Source organism: Triturus cristatus, chromosome 9 (assembly GCF_964204655.1).
Source record: "Triturus cristatus chromosome 9, aTriCri1.1, whole genome shotgun sequence".
Classification (NCBI taxonomy): Eukaryota; Metazoa; Chordata; class Amphibia; order Caudata; family Salamandridae; genus Triturus; species Triturus cristatus.
In genome coordinates, this window is record NC_140592.1 from 1,037,909,675 (window position 1) to 1,037,930,447 (window position 20,773).

General features: G+C 48.1%; 1 protein-coding gene across 3 annotated transcripts in view; it reads left to right on the forward strand.

Annotated features, from left to right (window-relative positions):
• STYX (serine/threonine/tyrosine interacting protein) overlaps window positions 1–20,773 on the forward strand; it is a 323,362-nt gene that overhangs the window by 203,933 nt on the left and 98,656 nt on the right. For all 3 annotated transcript variants that reach the window (XM_085626838.1, XM_085626839.1, XM_085626840.1), the window contains 2 exons: window positions 3,420–3,459; window positions 3,541–3,591. In XM_085626838.1, coding sequence (XP_085482964.1) covers window positions 3,420–3,459; window positions 3,541–3,591 — 91 coding nt within the window. The remainder of the gene's footprint in view (window positions 1–3,419; window positions 3,460–3,540; window positions 3,592–20,773) is intronic.

Consider the following 20,773-nt stretch of genomic DNA (forward strand, 5'->3'; position numbering starts at 1 on the left):
ATCTATACATTGAAGTTTTTATGCAGTTCTTTGATGACGGTTAATAGCTCACTGTTCAATGTTAGGATTTTAACTTATAAACTTCAAATACCAAAAGATTATCTCAGACAAAAGCAGTAACTCACTGACCTTTTGAATTAAAACTTTCACTAGAAAAGCCATCGATCTCTCTCAAAAAAAGAACATTAATCACCAAAGTTATCTTCACATTTTTATTGTTGCCTGAAAATTGCTGGAGACCAGGAATGCAGCAGCAGGTACTTTTCAAACCATAATGCAGTTGCAAACACGACGCCCCCACCCTAAGTCAGCGACCTTTGTTTGCTTTGTGCATTAAGATGCAAGATTCATATATATGTTTTTTTAAACATTTGGTCTCATTACTATATGAATGTAAATAACAATAAAGCATACATGCAAACTGTGACTACATGCCTGCTTATCTCAATATTTCACTTCGAAAGTATGTAATTGTATTTGTTTAAAGGGCGGTGATTTGTATAGGGTCACTGGAAAGTGCACAAGATTGTCCCTGTCCCCCCCAGAATTTTAGTGTCTCCTACGCCCCTGCCCTCTGCAATCCAACACTTTCCCTACTGTTGCATTGGCTGGAATGGGAATAATAAATTGCATCCCTCTGCTATCCAACACTTTCCCTACTGTTGCACTCACTGGAGTGGGAATAGTAATTTTTATCCCTCCGCTATCCAACACTTTTCCTACTGTTGCACTCATTGAAGTGGCCTCTCTTTTTATAGCCTGCATGACTAGAGTGCTGCTGGCCAAGATGGCGTCCCCGCTCCATCCATTCTCTTTGACAACCATGGTAATACTATAGTCACACACCATCTCTGTGGGGACTTGAGCATTCCTGTAACTACACACAAGCTCTGTTTTGGCTTGAGCATCATCAGCTTCGCATTCTCTGTATGGGGCTTTGTGAATACTGATAAGTAGTAAAGTTAGAATTTTGGTCTAAGTTTACATTGTTGAAACTGAAAAGTAAAAAAGTTAGATTTTTTTGTCTAAGTTTACCATTGTGATTCGGGCCCTATTTTAATGAGGACTTAAACAAAATCATCTTCATGCACTATATCTGTGGGACTTAAACATTGCTATAATAACACACTATCTTTGTGGGGGCTTGAAAAAAACTATAATAAAACAATATCTTTGTGGGGACTTAAAAATAACTATAAAAACGTATCATCTCTGTGGGGACTTAGGCATTCCTGTAATTAAACGCAAGCTCTGTTTCGTCTTGAAGCACCAGGGGTGCCATGAGACACAGGGTTAAGACTGATTTGCATATAGCTGGGTGAGTGACTGGAAAGTTTCAGCACTCCGTCCATCATCTCCTTGTGTTTGCTTCGATTTGAACATCATCAGCTTCACATTCTCTGTATGGGGATTTGCGAATACTGAAAAGTAGTAAAGTTAGACTTTTGGTCTAAGTTTACCTTTGTGAATCAGGCCCTATTTTAATGAGGACTTAAACACAATCATCTTCATGCACTATCTCTGTGGGGACTTAAACATCACTATAATCACACACTATCTTAGTGGGGACTTGCACAACACTGTAATAACACACTATCTTTGAGGGGACTTGACCATCACTTTAATAACACACCATCTCTGTGGGGACTTGCACATCTCTATGATAACACACTATCTCTATGGGGACTTAAACATCGCTATTATAACATACCATCTCTGTGGGGACCTGAGCATTCCTATAACTACACACAACCTCTGTGTGGACTTGAACATCATTAGCTTCACACTCTTTATAATGGGATTTAAGCTTTGAATGCACACACTATTTCTATGGAGACTTAAACACAATGATCTTCACCCGCTTTCTCTGTGGGGACTTGAACATCTATTTTGGCAAAAATGTAAGCAGCTAATCAAGCTCTGGGTTCCACTTGACCAAATTCCTTGGTTCCATATGTTAATTTCTTTGTGTGTTAGTTCCCTTATCTCCTAAGACTTTAAGCACTAATAAATAAGTTAAATACAGCTTTAAGTCTCTTCCTTTAAGCATGATATGATATTTTCTGGCACATTAACATAATCTGTCTTTAATGTGTACCCCTAGTATATATTCAGCAATTCATATATGAATAGATTATAGTGTTGTTTGTGTATATTGTTGATAAAATAAACATTTAGCCATGTGCCTTCGACTATATTCAATCACAAATAGTGTTACGGACTAGGTCCCCACAAGGATGGGAGCACGTGTTCAAGTCCCCACAAGGATGGTGCTGTGCGCGCGATTAAATAACAATATATTTGCAAATTTGAAGCAGGATCCTGTATCATGAATTTTTTCTTAACATTTTTCTGTTATTAGTGTGTTGTATAAACATTGGGAAAGGTTAGTCCCCACAAGGCAGGTATTCACACATAGTCCCCACAAGGATGGTAACACGTGTATGTGTGTGTGTGTGTGTGTGTAGATAGATATATATCTTTATATATATATATATCTGTATGTATGTCTATATAATTATGTATATGTAGATATACATATGTGTGTGTGTATGTATATATTCACTGAAAAAAACAAAGTTTTAAATGGATTTATATGTGAGGAAGGTGGTAAGATTTTAGCTGGCGTTAAAACCTTAGAAATTCATTGAAAAAGCACTATCATCTAAAAACAAAAAGACACAGAAATTAACTGGTAATATGTAACTGACATAAGTATAGCTTGGACCACTTAGTTTTCACTGTCATCAGTGATGTAATATGTGAGGTCATAGGCAGTGCATCAGAGTGGTGCAAGTTATACATCACTCTGGGATCCCCACACCGGTCCAAGGGGACAGGGTACCCCCCCACCCTGCCCCTGTATGTGTGTTTAAAAAAAATAAACACTTTCAGGTCCCTGGACCGAGTCTCATGTCTTCTAAAGGTGGCTGTAACATTTTTTTTTATATGTTGCTGCCAGTCTGATCGCTCCTACGGCACTACTCCAGCGAGCCAGCCGATTGGGGGGAGCACTTACGACCAATCAGGCCACGGGAGTCCAGCAGGATCAATTGTTGACATATCTATCATTTTAAACCCTAATTTCTCAAAAGCTACTGAACAGATTTATACCACCCCACAAAAATCACAATGTCTGGGTAAGGATCTAGCTCTACTGTGCAATATTTGTGAATTAATAAAATAAGCGAAGGCTAATATGTGAAATGCTACCTGTACACCGAGACCATGATAATAGTATGACATGAAGGAACATGAGGTACTTCTATGCAACTGTTATCCTTTTCTTAGATACTGATGCTCTGTAGAATGTCAAGATATTGTGTGATAAAAATGTATTGAAATACACGTCATCTATTACTTCTTTACTCTCAGTGCAAGTATTAATCCAAGCATCTTCCAATTTTCTTCATCTACAGGAAAAGTTCTTGTCCATGGGAATGCAGGGATTTCCAGAAGGTAAGTGGACATGATTGATTTAGTTTTGCTTTGATTTGTTTTAGTTCATACCAGAACTTAAATAGTTTTTTTCTTTTTCAGTGCCGCCTTAGTCATAGCTTACATTATGGAAACATTTGGTGTAAAGTACAGGTAATATAAAAGTTGTATAAATATCTTTGCTTGCTTAAATAAATTTGCTTTTGTTTAATGTTTTTTTTAGTGCATTCGAAAGATCCTTTAATTTGTCACTTTACATATTGTTCTTTAGTATTTATGATCAAACTAGCTTCCTTTTCTGATTAGATAGTCAATCTAAATGTCATAAGGTCCTATAGATTAATTGAGCCTTGATTTACATTTTTCTCCAATAGATATGTTGATGACCTTACCCAGTATCCCTTGGACTATGTGGAGGTTTGTGCCTAAGCAAGGTCTGCTCACAGGAGTGTGTTCAAAATAAATTGCTGCCAGTTGTGCTGTGTCAGGCTCAAGGCATAAATAGTGAGCGAGATCTGTGTGGGAATGAAATTTGCATAGGGCTACAGTTAACGTTCTTGTCAACAGTAGCAGTGAACTGATTGAAAAGTCCTGAATTGAATTATACAGCTAAAGTCTTCTATGGATCAGAAAGATTGACGCAAAAGGTGCTTGATGTATTTGCCTCACTGAGATATTGTCACTTGTTCTGGAGATGTAGGACTCGTGTCATAACTAGGGTGATGATCCCAGTGGATGGGTTGGGGGCAAGGTTTTTTTTGGGCCCCCTTGAACTCTATATCAGGGTTTGTGAGCATCATTGGCCATTCAGGAGTTGAACAGTAAAGTTATAGGCTAGGCCTATATCACTGGAGGCTACTAGTTTGTTGTCCACAGCCTTGCACCACTACTTTTTGTATGGTGTATGGTGCAAGTACCTAGATGTTGATGCAAAACAGATGGTGACTAAACCGAGCCGTAACAGCACTGTACTCTATTGGATGTGGCAGACCGTAGGACCGGTGGGAGTGTGTCCCTGGTTAGGCTTCCAAGGTAGGAGAGTTGCCATCTGGGTCATGAATTAGTTTCCCCTTTCTTACTAATCGTCTCGGTTTGAGGGCTATGGACGTCCATCTCTCATCCTTCCTAGCTGTAAGTGATGGTTGTTTGCTTAGTGGTGTTTGTAGGTTCTCTTGTAGGTGCTTGGTCGATGTCTCATTGGATACTTAGTTACTTCTTAGGCCCTCTAGTGTAGAGTTATGTGTCGGCTCTCTAGAGCTATTTATAAGTTGGTCCCTTGTCCAGAAAGAAGATAACCACCCAGAACCCCATAGATCTATATGAGCCTTGTTTTTGCCCCTATTATATCTATGAGTTGCATTGCATGCAAGCGGGAGTGTTGATCTGCCCATCTGCTGTAAGGTCAATGTGCCCTCTGGAGAACCACATTGATTTATATTCTATTCTGAGTAATTCACCAAATAGGAATTCCCTGCAAGAACATTTTAGATCACAGATGATCTAGTGGTCTCAGCAGTGAACCTTTGAGTTTAAGTCAATTTTTTGGTTCCTTGTAAGTGATCACTCAATGTATGGCAAAGCTGAAGATTGGATCTGAAAGAGACTGTTAGTTATATAGTCCTTACCTTCGAATTTCCCCCAGGTGTCATGCTGGATCCTGAGAATTTTTCTTCAGCAATACCCCTGAGTGTCGGTAGGTGGCGTCGGTCGACTCCGCATCCGGCGGCGTGGTCGCCGGAATGACGTTGCGATGCCTACTTAGACGCCGCCCCTGCGAGCGGACGTCAGTTTTCTTTTTCTGTGCCAGCCTAGCGCAGATCCGGAGAGAGCTTGCCCCTTAGTCACCCAATTCCTCTCTCCAGTCCAGTTCTTCCAGCTGGTCTGTTAAAAGGTCCAGGAACCCCTCCCAGTCATCATCACCACCTTCAGGGCGATAGTGAACACCTGGGATTCACAAGGGGACAGATGTATCCTCCGGCACCGGATTCGACGTCGGCCGATTTCGATCTGGGTCCATCTCGGGGGTGAGGATGGGGACGCCACGGCCGGAGACGGGGGCATCTTCACTGAGATCGGTGCCGGGGAAGGTCGAGTAAGGTCACCGGCGTCGATCCAGATCCAGGCCTGGATCCATGGGGACCCTGCGGCGCTGGGGCCAGAACCACCAGCATCGAAGTTTTGACTAAACCTTTTTCGACTTTTGTCAACATCTTTTTTCGAGTCTTCAACTCCTGGTGCGTGAGGGATGTCCCATCATCGGACCGAATCCAAGCCTTGTGACTCCTGTCACCAGCTGATGTCTGTGACGGATCAGCACCTTGTGTGCCTGGAGCGCGTCCACGACCCGAAGTTGTGCTCCGACTGCTGGGCCATGAATCCGAATTCTTTGCGGGAGTGTTCCCGAAAGCTTTTGGAGGCTCAGCAGTCGGCTCCGTGTCTCTCCCTGCCTCGCTCGAGGGGAAGGTCTCAAGACCGGAAACTCAGCGCTTCCCCCCCGTTTCCGTGAGCCTGAGAGTTCCCTGCCCAGCTTCATATGTTTTACAAAGCTCTCCATCATGTGTTTGGGCAGCCCGACTCCACTGGTGCGCCTCTGGGCCCCGCGGAGCCGGTTGGGGGCCCTGGGCGATCGATGCCGGTGGTTATGGTCCCAGTGCCGCAGGGTCCCCATGGATCCAGGCCTGGATCTGGATCGATGCCGGTCAACCTTACACGACCTTCCCTGGCGCCGATCCAAATGAGGACGCCCCTGTCTCCGAGCCATGCCGTGGACTGGAGAGAGGCATCGGGTGACGCCAGTGGCCTGGATACCTCCCCAGACCTTGGCTTGCTTTCTCCCCCTACCGTGGCTCCGGAGGAAGGAGCATCCTATGCAGTGGTGGTGCGTAGGGTAGCCAAGGCTTTAGGCCTGGAGCTCCCTACAGTGTCAGTCAGGACTAACCTCCTGACAGAGGTGCTTCAACCAGCGGCAACTTCCTCCGAACCCCTCTTGCCCTTAAATGAAGCAGTCATGGAATGCCTTCTGCGCACTTGGTTCAAGCCCAGCACAGGGACTCCTGTGGAATGGACGATTTTCTGCCGCCACCGTCTAGCTCTGGGCGATCCCATTTTCCACTCCCAGCACCCTTCCCCCTGAGAGCATGGTGGTCCAAGCCTCTTCTTCCAAGGGCCCGTTTCCTTCCGCACCCCCAGATGGTAAATCCAAGAAGCTGAATCATCTTGGGAAGTGCATGTTCTCTTCCTCCAGCTTGGCGTTGCGGTCCGTGAATACCGCATGCCTCTTGAGCCGCTATGCCCATACAGTCTGGGATACGGTTACGCAAGAACTACCTCAGTGCCCAGACCATTCTCTCTTCCAGGCAGTGGTGGATGGGAGATACTCAGCAAAATTCACAATCCGCTGTGGACTGGATACCGCTGACTCTCTGGGCTGAATGAATGCCACGTCGGTAGCCCTTCAGTGCTTCGCCTGGCTGAGGAAGTCTGGCTTTTCGGGGGATATCCAGTCAACCCTCCTGGACATTCCCTTCGATGGCCATCTCCTTTTTGGTGACAAGGCAGACTCGGCGCTCAAGCGCTTTAAGGATTCTCGGGCTATGGCCAGATACTTGGGCTTCGCTGCGTCCTCCTGTCCAACACAGTTTGCCTTTCGTGGCTACGGAAGGAGCACCCCACCACGTCCGACCCAGTCCAGTCACCGGCCCATGCAAGCTACCCAGCCTGTACGTGGTCGCAGATGTGGGACCCAGCAGGCGGGCCAGTCCACCCTTTCCCTCCTTGCAGCAGCCTCCAAACCCTCCTAGTCTGACCCTTCAGGGCAATCAGCGGCCAGTGGGTGGCAGGATTCGCCATCATCTCCCCCACTGGCAATCCATCAGGTCAGACAGGTGGGTTTTGCAGATAGTCCGAAGGGGCTACTCCCTCCCCTTCGAGACTACCCCTCCCTTCATGTCACCGTCTTTTGATCGTATGTCGGAGGATCACTTAACACTTCTCTGCCAGGAAGTCTCAGCTCTCTTGGCCAAGGGAGCTATCGAGAGGGTCCCGGTGCCTTAAGTAGGTCATGCTTGTTATTCCTGCTACTTTCTGGTGCCCAAGAAGTATAAAGGCCTGCTTCCTATCTTGGACCTCAGGGCCCTCAACCGTTTCCTCCGGAAGGAGAAGTTCAAAATGCTAACCTTGGCTCAGGTCCTCTCTGCCCTGGAGACTGGATGGTGGCACTGGACTTTCAGGACGCTTATTTTCACATTCCCGTCCTGCCAGCCCACAGGCGTTACTTACGGTTCACGGTCGGCCACAATCCTTTTCAGTTTACTGTGCTCCCCTTCGGCCTTACCAGTATCCCTCAGGTGTTCATGAAAGTGATGGCAGTGGTCGCAGGTCATCGGCGCTGACCAGGTGTTCCAGTTGTCCCCTATTTCGATGACTGATTGTTGAAGGCAGGCTCGCCCCAGACTATGGCGGTCCTCCTGCAGTTGCTGGGGTTCACTATCAAAGTGCCAAAGTCACATCTGACTCCCTCTCAGTCGCTCCTTTTTATCGAAGCTGTTCTGGACACAGTGCAGTTTCGTGCCTATCCTCCCGAGCAGCGAGTCCGGGATATTCGGGCTATGATTTCGATGTTTCAGCCTCTATCCCGGATTTCATGAGACTAAACCTGAGGCTGCTGGGCTTCATGGCCTCCTGCATCCTGCTGGTAGATCATGCCAGATTGCATATGCGGGCTCTGCAGTGGGACCTGAAGTTCCAGTGGGCGCAGCATCAGGGGAATCTTTCTGACTACGTCCAGATCTGGGAGAGAACCGCGCAACAACTGCAGTGGTGGTTACCAAACCAAGATTGAGTCAGAGGCCGACCCCTCTCACTTCCCCTCTCACTTCCCCCAACCAGAACTCACGGTGGTGACCCATGAATCACTCCTGGGATGGGGCAGCCACTTGGGAGAGGCAGAGATCAGAGGAGTCTGGTCTCCGGCGGAGTCCAGGCTTCATATCAACCTGTTGGAGCTCCGGGCGATTCGCTTGGCATTGAGTGCATTTCTTCCCTCCCTCAAGGGGAAGGCAGTGCAGGTGTTCACAGACAACACCACCGCCATGTGGTACTACAACAAACAGGGCGGGGTGGGGTTGTGAACCCTTTGTCAAGAGGTCCTTCGCCTTTGGACATGGCTGGAACATCAGGACATGACCCTGGTGGTTCAACACCTGGCAGGTTCTCTGAACGCCAGGGCGAACAAACTCAGCCACCATTGCCTGGTGGATCACAAATGGCATCTTCACTCAGGGGTGTTTCAGGTCTCTTTCAGCAGTGGGGAGAGCCTTGGTTAGATCTGTTTGACACCGAAGAGAACGCGCAATGTCAGCAGTTTTGCGCGTTGGAATTTCCAAGGCGGCACTCGCTCGGTGACGCTTTTAGTCTTGAGTGGAGTTGCGGCCTCCTGTATGCTTTTCCGCCTGTACCACTTCTGCCCAGAGTGCTGAAGAAGAACAAGCGCAACCGGGCCCAAGTAATTCTTGTGGCTCCAGAATGGGCATGAAGAGTCTGGTACCCCAAGCTCCTGAGCATGGCTATCGATCCTCCGATCGGACTGCCCCTTTGGGAGGATCTTCCCTCACAGCAGCAATGGAGGGTTCTTCACCCGAACCTGTCCAGCCTCCACCTCCTTGCATGGAGATTGAGTGGCGGCAGTTGACAGCTTTTGAACTTCCTCCGAAGTCTTTAATGTCCTCTTCGCAGCCAGGTGTCACTCCACTAAATCGGTATACGCCTGTAGATGGAACACATTTTTGGCATGGTGCACAATAAAAGCTATGGATCCCCTCTCCGCCCCTCTTTCTGCGGTCCTTTTGGTCAGGGCTCTCCTCTGGGCACTCTTAAAGGCTATCTGGCAGCCATTTCTGCCTTTCTTCGGCCACCAGATCAGGCTTCTTTGTTCCCTATTGTTAACCAGTTCTTAAAGGGCATTATTCACCTCTTTTCTCCGTCTCCTTTTATTAATGCCTCAGTGGGACTTTAACCTTTTTTAGATCTCACGTGCGTTGCAGTGCAAAGCGCTGCTCCACCTCCGTGAGAGATTTTGTAGGAGAGGATTTTCAGAAAAGGGCTTTAAGCCCGGCCCTCATTTCCATTGGCTGGCGTCCCTGTTTATGGTAAACTGTGGCCTGCCATTGGAAATTAGCTTTCTGGGGTGCCTTCTTTTGGCTTTTTGTTCCGGCCTATCCGGATTGGCTCGTCTGCTTCACGGCTATCGAAGCAAACTCCGGCTCTGGGTGGGGCTGATGGGGATGTTTAGAGTCCTAGGATGAGCGGGCACAATACTCATGAGCCGCCCTCTAAAGACACCGCATTTCACCCATGCCACCTGATCGGAGCACAAGCGCCATGCTCCCATTTTCACTAGTGGAAATGTCCAGAGCTGTAAGGGCCTCAGTAATAAACCCGTCTCTTCTGGAGTCCCAACTCTGAAGCACATTACTTGCGTCTCATAAATAAGCAGCTGGGAGCGTGGGGCGCATAAGTTACAGAAAGTCGAACTTACACGCGTGTGAAAAGGGAAAAGTTGTGTATACAGAATGCAGCCTCGGTCGTCCGGGGCAGTGCAGTTTCCAGGCTCGGGTCTTTAATTTGTAATAATTCAGGCAGGTACGGGCAGAGCTGGAGCAACAAACAAGATATTGTGACTTGTGACCTGCCAGGAGCACGGTGTCCAGGTGTGGGGGTTTCACCAGTGCCGTGTCCTTTTGGAGGCCCTCCCCGCCCCCTTCGGAGCCTCGCTTGTTTCTGTGCCGGTGTCCGTCTCTAGGGCCCCTCCCCGCTGCCTGCGGTGTTATGGCAGCTCTGCCAAGTAGGTGAGAGGTGAAGGGCAAGCGTGGCACTGCTCTCCCCCCAGGCAGGGAGGGCACTGGTGACCGGGGAAGCGGTGGTGAGCCGGCTGAGGGAGCCTTTGTCTGTGAGGGGAGGAGGCGCTGTGCTCATCGCACTGAGGGGAGCTGTTGGGCTGTGCTCGCAGCACTGAGGGGAGCTGTTGGGCTGTGCTCGCAGCACTGAGGGGAGCTGTGGGGCTGTGCTCTCAGCACTGAGGGGAGCTGTGGGTCTGTGCTCGGCACAGGGAGCGGAGTGGTGGTGAGCCGGCTGAGGGAGCCTGTGTCTGTGAGGCAAGGGGGCGCTGTGCTCTCCGCACTGAGGGGAGCTGTGGAGCTGTGCTCGCCACAGGGAGGGGAGTGTTGGTGAGCCGGCTGAGGGAGCCTGTGTCTGTGCGAGGAGGGGGCGCTGTGCTCACCGCACTGAGGGGAACTGTGGGGCTGTGCTCCCCAGAGGGAGCCCCCCTGATATACCTTGTGTGCTCCCTTCGAGCCTCTTCACTACTGTCCGCTTAGGCTTCTCACTCTTAAGACTGCCTGCTTGTTAACATCACCTCTGCTCGCACAGTGAGTGAGCTTCAGGCTCTTTCTTCTAAGCGTCCTTTCTTCTCGGTCCATCCGTGCAAAGTGGTGCTTCGAACGAGGCCCTCGTTCCTACCTAAGGTTGTCACTCCTTTTCACATCAGACAGACTATTGCTCTGCCGACCTTTTTCCCTCCTCCGCACCCTTCCAAGGAGGAGAGACTCCACCGTCTGGACCCCAAAGGTGTGCTGTCTTGCTACCTTGACCGCACAAAAGATTTTCGGGTGGACCATCAACTCTTCGTTGGCTATGTGGGTGCAAAGAAAGGTTGGGCTCTGCAAAAGCATACCATCTCTCGATGGGTCGCCTTTTGTATCAAGATTTGTTACGCTTTAGCTAAAAAAGAGCATCCAGTGGGGCTGCGAGCTCATTCCACTAGAGCTAAGGCAGCAACTACTGCTTTGTCGCGTGGAGTCCCACTCATCGACCTCTGCCAGGCGGCCACGTGGGTTTCTATGCACAAGTTCACCACACATTACTGCCTGGATAGTCAAGTCCGGAGGGACGGCTACTTTGCCTGTTCTGTCCTTCAGGACTTTCTGGTGTGAACTTGGTTCACAGTCCCTCCTCTGGGGTTGATATTGCTGGGGTATCTATTCTAAGGTAAGGAATCTATAACTAATAGTCTCTTCAGATTAACAATATGCTTACCTTCGGTAACGATGTATCTGTAAAAGACCTATATTAGTTATTGATTCCTTACCGCCCATCATCCCCTTTCTGTGAACTGACTTCTAGGCATAGGGACTCCCTTGCAGGGCCCTAGTATGGCGCACCAGTGGTCAGTGCCTTGCATGGCTCTGCGCTTCTGTCATGGAAAGTCATGTCAGAACTGATGTCGGCGCCCAGGGGTGGCGTCTAAGTAGGCACTGTGACTTCATCTTGGCGACCTCGACACAGTGGGTTCAAACTGGAATGGCATGGGGAGCAAAGAAACTATGGATTTAGGCCTAGATCTCTGTACTGGGGCGAATGTATGACATTGTTCTGCATTCTGTCCATCAACTGTTCTTTCTGCATTTGTCACCCCTAGTGGGGTGGGTATGCCCAGATGTGGGTCCCGTGCTCTCCATGCCTCTGGGGTTAAGCTATCCTGGCTGATATGGGGTGAAACCCCGAAACCGGTCCTAGGATGCTTGTTTCCAGTCCAGGGAGGACCTGGCCTGGCAGTTCGGACTGGTCTGTTCCCATTGGGCGCAGGGTTGAGACTGATTTGCATATGGCTGGGTTCAAACTGGAATTGCTTGGGGAGCAAAAAATCGATGGATTTAGGCCCAGCACTCTGTACTGGGGTGAATGTATGACATTGTTCTGCATTCTGTCCATCAACTGTTCTTTTTGCACGAGTGTGGTGTGGGCCAGGGCCTAGAAGGCAGTGCATGTGCATATTTTGGGGAGGGGGCATGTGGCCACCCTCCCTGGGCCTCTAGGAGGCCCGTGTACCCCACCTCCAGGGCCAATGCTTCAATTACACGGGGGCACAGCCCCCTCCTTGATCCTCAGCGAGGCCCTGGGGACCCCATCCCTCGAGCTGCTATAAAATTACAGGGAAAGAGACACGTGTACCCTCTCCCCAAGCCTTGAAATGCCTTGTGGACCCCATGCCCCGAGGACGAGCTTAAATTAAAGGAGAGAGGCGTGCGGCCTGAGCTGAGGATCCTCTTGTGTCCTGGGGACCCCAATCCCGCCGTCACCCAGCGGGAGCTGCAGAAATGTTCATGCCGGTTGGGAGCAGACATTTGTAGAAACTCCGATTGCTCCCGCCTGGCAGGAGCATGCAAATGCACATGCTCCAGTCATGTGGGAGCAATGCCGGTTCCCGATGCGGGGAGCTTGCGAGGCCACGTGGCCCATGAGCTACCCCTGCAACCCCCAATGTATTTTTCCCGTGGGTCCCCTGGTGCACCCACCTAAGGCTCGAGGCGATGGAGTCCCAGGGCCACTATTAGCTATTGGGGGGGGGGGGGACGACACCTCCCCTTTTTGAAAAAAAGAAAATGGGCCCAGGGTCCTAAAGACCCAGGGAAGGGGGTCATGCAAACACGTCCCTCAATAAAAAAATAAATAAAAAAAAACACCCTCTGGGAAGAAGGGGATCCTCGGTGCCAGTAGCCACTCATTTATTATTCACTGCTCCACAGCGCCTCATAATGCCCTGGGGCATTTTCGTATACCACAGTTTCACACTTGTGGTACCACCCCAGAAGAGACAGGGGCCCCACCAAGCATTTTAATTAATAGGAGGGGCTCAGAGTGCGCCAGCCTCCCAACATTAAGAAAACAGTAAGTCTCCTCGTTCATTAAATGCATGACCCCCAGGAGAACTTACCATATTTTTCAAAGCACTATAAGCTGGAGCTCTGTGCTCTTCAGCTGGAGAGCAAGGCCCTCTTGTGGTTGTTTTTATGATTGCATGTTGTGGGCTGAAATATATTAAAAGACAGACTCCGGGCCTGATTACGTGTTTGGCAGATGGGGTACTCCGTCACAAGCGTGACGGATATCCTGTCTGCTGTATTACAAGGTCCATTGGGTATATTGTAATTGTAATTTGGCTGACGGGATATTCATCACGATTGTGACGGAATAACACTGTCTGCCAAACTTGTAATCAGGCCCTCAGAGTCATGGTAGTTTCAACTATGGGGCAAAACGGAAATCAACTTGTCTGAGTCTTTATTTTAACATTTTTAGCCCACAAAATGCAATCATAAAAACAATGCTAAACTGTGATCTTTTTTCTCCCTCTGTTTATGATGTGTTGTGCTGTGCCTTCACAAGAATGCTAGACAATTTTCACTTTGAATATGTCGTTTTGGTTATTCCGTTTTGTATGCTTATTACCTTGTGATGCATAATCTGTAAATCGCTCTGATACGTTATGTTATTGGAGGTTCTAAAGTGCACTTATACCCAAGGGTGTCCTAGCGCTACATACTGTCTCACTGGTTCCATAGGTAAATGGCTTATTCAGAGAATAGCTACGTCTAAAACCCCTTTGTAAAGGAGAGGAGCTCGGTGGCATTCCTAAGATGCCCTGGCAAGTTATTCCAGGCTTTTTGTGGCCAAAAAGGAAAAGTTGCGGCCACCCCAGTTGGCTTTTTTACTCGGGAACAATCACTTGGTTTTCCTCTGAGGAGCGCAGCACTCTTCTGGGGTCATACCATTTGAAGCGTCTGCTCCGATATTCCGGACCACTGCCCATCAAAGATTTAAAAACCGTACACAGTGCTTTGAATTGTGCACGTTTGGCTACTGGGAGCCAATATAATTGACGAAGATCATGTCTGACTGAGACAAACCTTGGTGTGCCAGTTAGTAATCTAGCCGCCACATTTTGCACTAGCTGGAGTCTGTAGAGATGTTTTTTCCTAATGCTCAGGTACAGACTGTTACAAAAATCCAGCCGTGACAAAATGAGGGCTGAGACTGCGGTCCTGGAACACTCCTCAGGTAGGAAAGATTTTATTTTCCTCAAATTTAAAGCAGGAAAAAGCTTGACGAAACCACTCCACTGACCAGATCTCCAAAGGCCAGTTTGCTGTCCATAATTACTCCCAAGTTCTTAGGTTTGAGTATGGGAGCTGAAAGCTTGCTCATTTCTTCTGGCCACAGGCCCAGTGTCCAGAGGTTGGGGTTATTTCCAAATATAATGACCTCTGTTTTGCCTGCATTAAGTTTCAGGCAATTTGAGGCCATCCAGCCAGATAGGTCTTTCAGACAGTCATGGCCTCTTGAAGCCATTTCCTCGTCGTACGGACAACACAATTTGTGTGTCGTCCGCATAAGATCTAAGTTGAAGCCCGAAGGATCTTATCAAAGCTGCCAGCGGACTGACATATTCATTAAAAAGTGCGAGGCTAAGGGAAGATCCTGAGGCACCCCGCACGGGAGGGAGAAGGGCTTAGATCTATCCCTCCCCAGATCCACCGTTTGAGTTCTATTGGCCAGAAATGATTTCGAAAGGCTCCAGGCCCTACCCTGAACCTCTGCCATTGATAAACGGTCCATCAAAACATCATGATGGACCGCATCGAAGGCTGCTGACAAGTCCAGCATGATCAGGATCGCCATGCCTCCCTGGTCCACCGCTTCTCTAACCTCCTCAGCGGCTTTAATAAGAGCTAGCTTCGTGCTGTGACTTACACAAAAGCAAAACTGTGTGGGGTCAAGCACGTTGGAGTTCTGAAAAAACGTGCTAAGTTGTACGTTGATGGCCTTCTCTATCATTTTGGCTGGCAGCGGAAGCAGTGAGATGTGTCTTGTAGTTATTAGGATCATTTTTGTCCAAATTCGTTTTTTTTTTTATCAGTGGAAGTATTGAGGCTGATTTCCAAGTTTGAGGGTATTGACCTGACTCAATGATGATGTTGAACAATAACGTAGGGGTGGTAGCAATGACTTCTGGGAAGCATTGATCATCACTGACACTGGACAAGGGTCCAGGGGAGACCCGGACTGAGACGCCAACAAAAGTTTAATTACCTCCTGTGTTTTGGTTGTGATGTTCGCGCTGTATAAAACTTTCAAAATTAAATAAATGTTAAAAAGAAAGACTCGGACATACTGATTCTTATTATAATCACTATTGTTAAACATTGCTATGTGTGAATTACTGAAATATACATTTGATTAAAAATGCTGGTGATTTTTGAAGAAAGGATAGTTATGCTTTATGTATATAAATTATATGGTCACCCTGTGACAAAGCCAATAAGCCCACTTTTTACATTTTGGTGTTGACTCTTGGCAAAGGCAGTAGTCTGCCTGAGTGTGGCCAGTACCTGCGAGGCAAATCGCACGCTGTGCATGCTAGATTGCCGTGCATGGCACGGGGTTGGCTGCTCGCCAGGGCTTGGATACAGGTCCTGGCCGCAGGCCTGCCATGCAGTCCAACCGTGCACGGCAATGGCCTGCGTTGAGGTTGGCCTTACACATGGTAATAAAACATTACTTTACATTTAAAAAAAACTAGAAATTTACTGAAAAAAAACAAAGATTAAAGTGAAGTAGTTAGGAATTGTAATTATATCTTTACATTTTTTAAAACGTAGAAATTCACTAAAGGAAACAAATGTTATCATAAAGTTCTAGATAGGTGAACATTTCAGTGAAAACATAACATTTTAAGGAAACCAAACACAGACATTCACCAGCTATAGTTAACTTTAATAACTATACCTTGTGCACTAAATTAACACCTTCGGTGCTCATGATGAGACCAGCTCGTCATGAGTCACAGTGGAGCTGTGCTCATGACGAGTTGGTCTCGTCATAACGGCTTCGCTCCACCCACGCACAATTGATTCCCTGCCTGTGTGGGCGAATTAATCAGTGGGCGGAATCGTGACAAGACCAGCTCGTCATGAGCACAGCTCCACTGTGACTCATGACGAGCTGGTCTCGTCACGAGCACCGCAGCGCCGTGCTCACCCCCTCACCCACCCCCGCACCGTAGGGGAATTACCCCCGCAGCCAAGGGGTTAAGTATAATTCACACCTGCACCGTGCACTGCTAATTACCTCACATATTACATCACACATGACGTGTTATATGACACCCTTGATGACTTTTCTTGCACCATCTGAAACCACATTTTTGATGCTTGAAACTTTTTTCCGAAGTTTTTAAAATTTGCACAACATATGGGAAAGACAGTATCATTCGAGTGACAACTGTTCCAATATGGTACATAATATTGTAGGTTCCAGTTAACTGTAAGATGTGACAGTGCTCCAGATCTTGGCTGGACAGTAACAAGGTATACTCTAGTTAAGGCTGGAAGTAGGTCTGGGATTGTGTAGCTGATGCCTGAAAGAGCCTCCTTTACAATGTGGGACTTTGTGCAAGATACATATGCTATCGAAATGGTAACTGTGGGGTGCGTGGAGGTCATGTAACAGCTCGAGCATGGGTGGTGCACAATGTGTTGAGGGGATGGCAATGGTTGAGAGGGCAGGTGGTGAAAGGCCGTACCCGTAGCGACCGGTGTTCGGACCGGTTGTGCGGGCTGAATACAGTGGACACAAACTTTCCCACTGACATGTGGCTTTACAGATTAAACTATATAGTGTACAAACAATGTTTGGAAATCTAGTTTCTGCAAATATGTGTCATTTGCACATCGCCAAGTAAAATTGTTCTGGGGTGTTTTGCTCTTATTTAACTCTTTGTTTGCATCACACTTCTTAATAACAAAAAAATTTGCTTTTGTAATTCCTGATATATTTTGGAATATTTTTAATATTAATTTACAGGATATTTATTTAAATGTTATGTGTTAGAGAAAAATAACGGACCTCTTCAGATCACTCACTTGACAAAACCCTTTAACTCTAGTAAGAGAAAGAAAAATAAACCTCATTTTCCAAGCAGCAATTAGGTAAAAGACAAACTGACATTTGACCTGTTTAGTTGAACAGACAGCAAATGTGTCGAGATAAAAACCAGATTGAATGGCAGCTTTATTGCACATTCACTTTCTGAATAATTAGAACACCTGTTCCTTTCTAGTCCTAGGTTACTTGCCAGATGTGACTAGTATGCTAAAAAATAGCTCCACCTGATAAAATGTTACTCGCAGTTGCGAGTGGATTTTTCGAGGCTTGGTATAAAGGTACATTGATGAAATAGTATATTAGGCGCGGTAAGATTACAATCTTGGAGAGGCCGATTATACCTGTGATGGCCAGGGGTAGCCTGTTGGTCTGAGATTAGAGGGCCACAAGGGCCCACTTCAGATTGCCGTCAAAAAGGTTGTTCTGTAAGTGGTATAAGTGGATTCCGAGATATTGCATGCTTCCCCTGCACAGGACAGCTGGGTGTCGCCTAACGGAGGTCCTGAGGTGGTTCATCCTGGCGGAGGGGGAAGACAAGTGACCTCGTCTAGTTCATTCGCAGATCTGCTGCCGCCTCGAACTGATGAAGGGTTGCGTGCATCGCTGCAACGCCAGCATTAATGTTGCATAAATACAACAGCAGATCCGCGTAGAGGGACACTGCGTGTGTTGTCCTGCCCGACGGGATCCCCCAGTGTTCTCTCTCCATTCTAAGGTGGATGGCTAGGGATTCCTTGGTGATGGCGGGCAGGAGAGTGGGCAACCCTGCCCAGTGCCATGGCCAGTCGTGAAAGAAGTGGAGATAAGACAGCTGACTTGCACTTAGGGTTTTTTTTAAATAGAAAAACGTATTTTTAAAATGCATAACAGCTATTAACACTGCGATCCGCTTAAGTAAAGAATCATTTAGCTCCACCCTTGCAATACAATACCAGCCCCAACCATTTTTTACATTTCTCATTGACACACAAAATTCCCAGTGAGGAATAACTAGCCCATCAGACCATGATACTTCCACCATTTTCCCTACACCATCCAGAGTTTCTTGAAATATCCCCATGCCTTGTAAATCAGTTCTTCAAGTTTTCCACACCAGTGCATGGCCCACTTCCATGCCTCGATATGTGCCGCTGCAGTAGATTTCCAATGGCGGGTTATGCCCGGGAGAGCAATTTAAGGCTGCAAGTCAATGGGAGTCCCTATAACTGCAGAGAGAGTCCCCTGGAGGGCCACCCAATAGATTTGTATGATGGGAGAGCTCCAAACCACAAATCACCCAGCGGAGCTTGACACCTGTGGCACACAGGGGAGTCTCGAAGCCCCGCCCACCAGAGTTGCGTGGGCATTGGGTAAGCTTGGTGGGGGAACTTAAACTGTATCAGATGAAGTCTGGGGGACATTGCCAGTGTGCGGGGTGCCATACATGTGACCCTCCAGTCAGCCTCGTCCATCTCAACCACCCAACTCTCTCACCTCTGCCTCAGGGCATCAAGTGTCGTAGGGAAATGCACCACCAGCAAGAGATAAATCTGGGTACCCCCCGCCCTTGTCCAGGTGAGCTTGCATTCTTAGGGGCTATATTCCAGAACTTCACGTAATGCAGCATGTTGGTGGAGTGGGTGTGGCGGAGCTGTAAGTATCAAAAGAACTGGGAGGATGGCCTGCTGAAGTCTGCTCTAAGGTCCTCAAAGGGCTTCATGTGGTCTGCTTTCTAAAGTTCCCAAGCTTTGAAATCCCTATGCTGTCCCACCTGCGGAAGCTCTCCAGTGATGCCACCTGAACCAACCACCTGCCTTCCCACAGTGGGGTCTCCTGGGTAAGCCTGCGGTACCATCCGGTCCAGCGAAGCCCAGCTCGCCACATACGTAGTGGGGATAGGCACCCCGTAAACGATGCCTATCACTTTGTCGAGCTCTAACAGGGCAAGTTCTCCCCTAAAGGCAGGGCCATCTAATCCCCCATGGAGCCATTCACTAATGGGGAGGAGCTGAGTTGCCCAGTAATAAAGCCTCACGTCAGCCATCGCCCGTTCTCCATCATATGTCGCGCTTGTACAGTTCCGGTAGCCACCCTTGAGGAACACCTGCCCAGATGAACCAGTACCACATTGCCTGTACAGTGACGAACCACGCCTGAGGGATAAATGCTGGGTAATTCATGAAATAACCTTGGCAGGAACATCATCATCATCTTAAAAAGCGCCACTCTGCCCATAATGTTCAGAGGGAGAGCAGCCCAATGTCTCATGTCTTCTCAAACATTGCGCGTCACGGGGCCTAAGTTCGGGCCCGAGGCTAGGCCTGGTTTCTAGGAGATGTATATCCCCAAATAAGGAAAGCTGATCCACCTGTTTGGGAGCTGAGTTTGCCACTCCTCGTTCCATCGGTCCCCCTGTGTCAGGACCACGAGGGACTTAATCTAATTAACGCACAGGCCTGATGCGTTTGTGAGCTGAGGTATCTGGAGGACCTTGGGCCCCTTGTCCGCGGGGCGGGACATGAACACCAGAACGTTGTCTGCGTAGAGAGCAATGCGGTCATCCTGAGCAAGGCCCCACTTGAAACCTCACACCTACGTGTCGCATCTCACCCAGGTTGCCAAAGGTTCTACAATCAAGGTAAAGAAAAGTGGAGATAGTGGGCATCCCTGAAAGGTGCCCCCCTCCTCCCCCCAACCTGTAATTCACGTGACCGCACCCTATTGACGCGCACTCTCGGTCCAGCGTACAGAACTTTAATATTGGCTTGAAACCGTAGTCCAAAGCCCATGTGACTCAATGTTTCCTCCAGGAAAGACCAGTTGACAGTGTCCAATACCATCTCAATGCCCATTAGAAGGACGACTGCGGGACCTCCCAATGCATTGATACGAGTACGAGACCGAGACAGCTGCACTCAGCTGATACAGTGTCTAGTCCTGCGGCATGTGATGAACCCACATTAGTCTGGGTGGACGACTGAAGGGATAATAGTCAAAAGCCTGTTTGGAAAGATTTTACCGTATATCTTGACCTCACTATTAAGAAGAGAAATCAGCCGTCAGGCAGCACAGATCATTGATGGCTGGCCAGGCTTATGAAGGGCCATATTCGTGGTATGATCAACTACTAGGGAAAGACGGCCCCTGGTGAATGCCTCTTTAAAGAACCGAAGAAGGGGTGGATCGATGTTGACACTGAGCTTGTGGTAGAACTCCATCGGGTCGGTTTTGCCGGGAGTAAAATCCAACAGAGCCGCTCCTATTCCGTCCATCGAGATGGCATGCTCTAACCCTGCTCTCTGTGGAGCTGAAAGGCGACTCAAGGGCAGCTCAGCTACCGAAGGAGATTCCAGCTCCTGAGCGAGGCCGGGTTGCGTTCTAGTTTTCATACTATTGGGAGCTGCAATCTCCGGAGAATCCAAAGCCCATTGCTCGGAATCCCTTTGGACTCGGAGAATAAAGCGGGACATCGCCTAGTGTCTGGCAAGCTAGTGGAGCAATTTACTCGACTTGTCCCCCCATTCATAGACGTGCCATGTCAAAACCATCCAACAACTGCGGGCTTCGTCCAGACCTA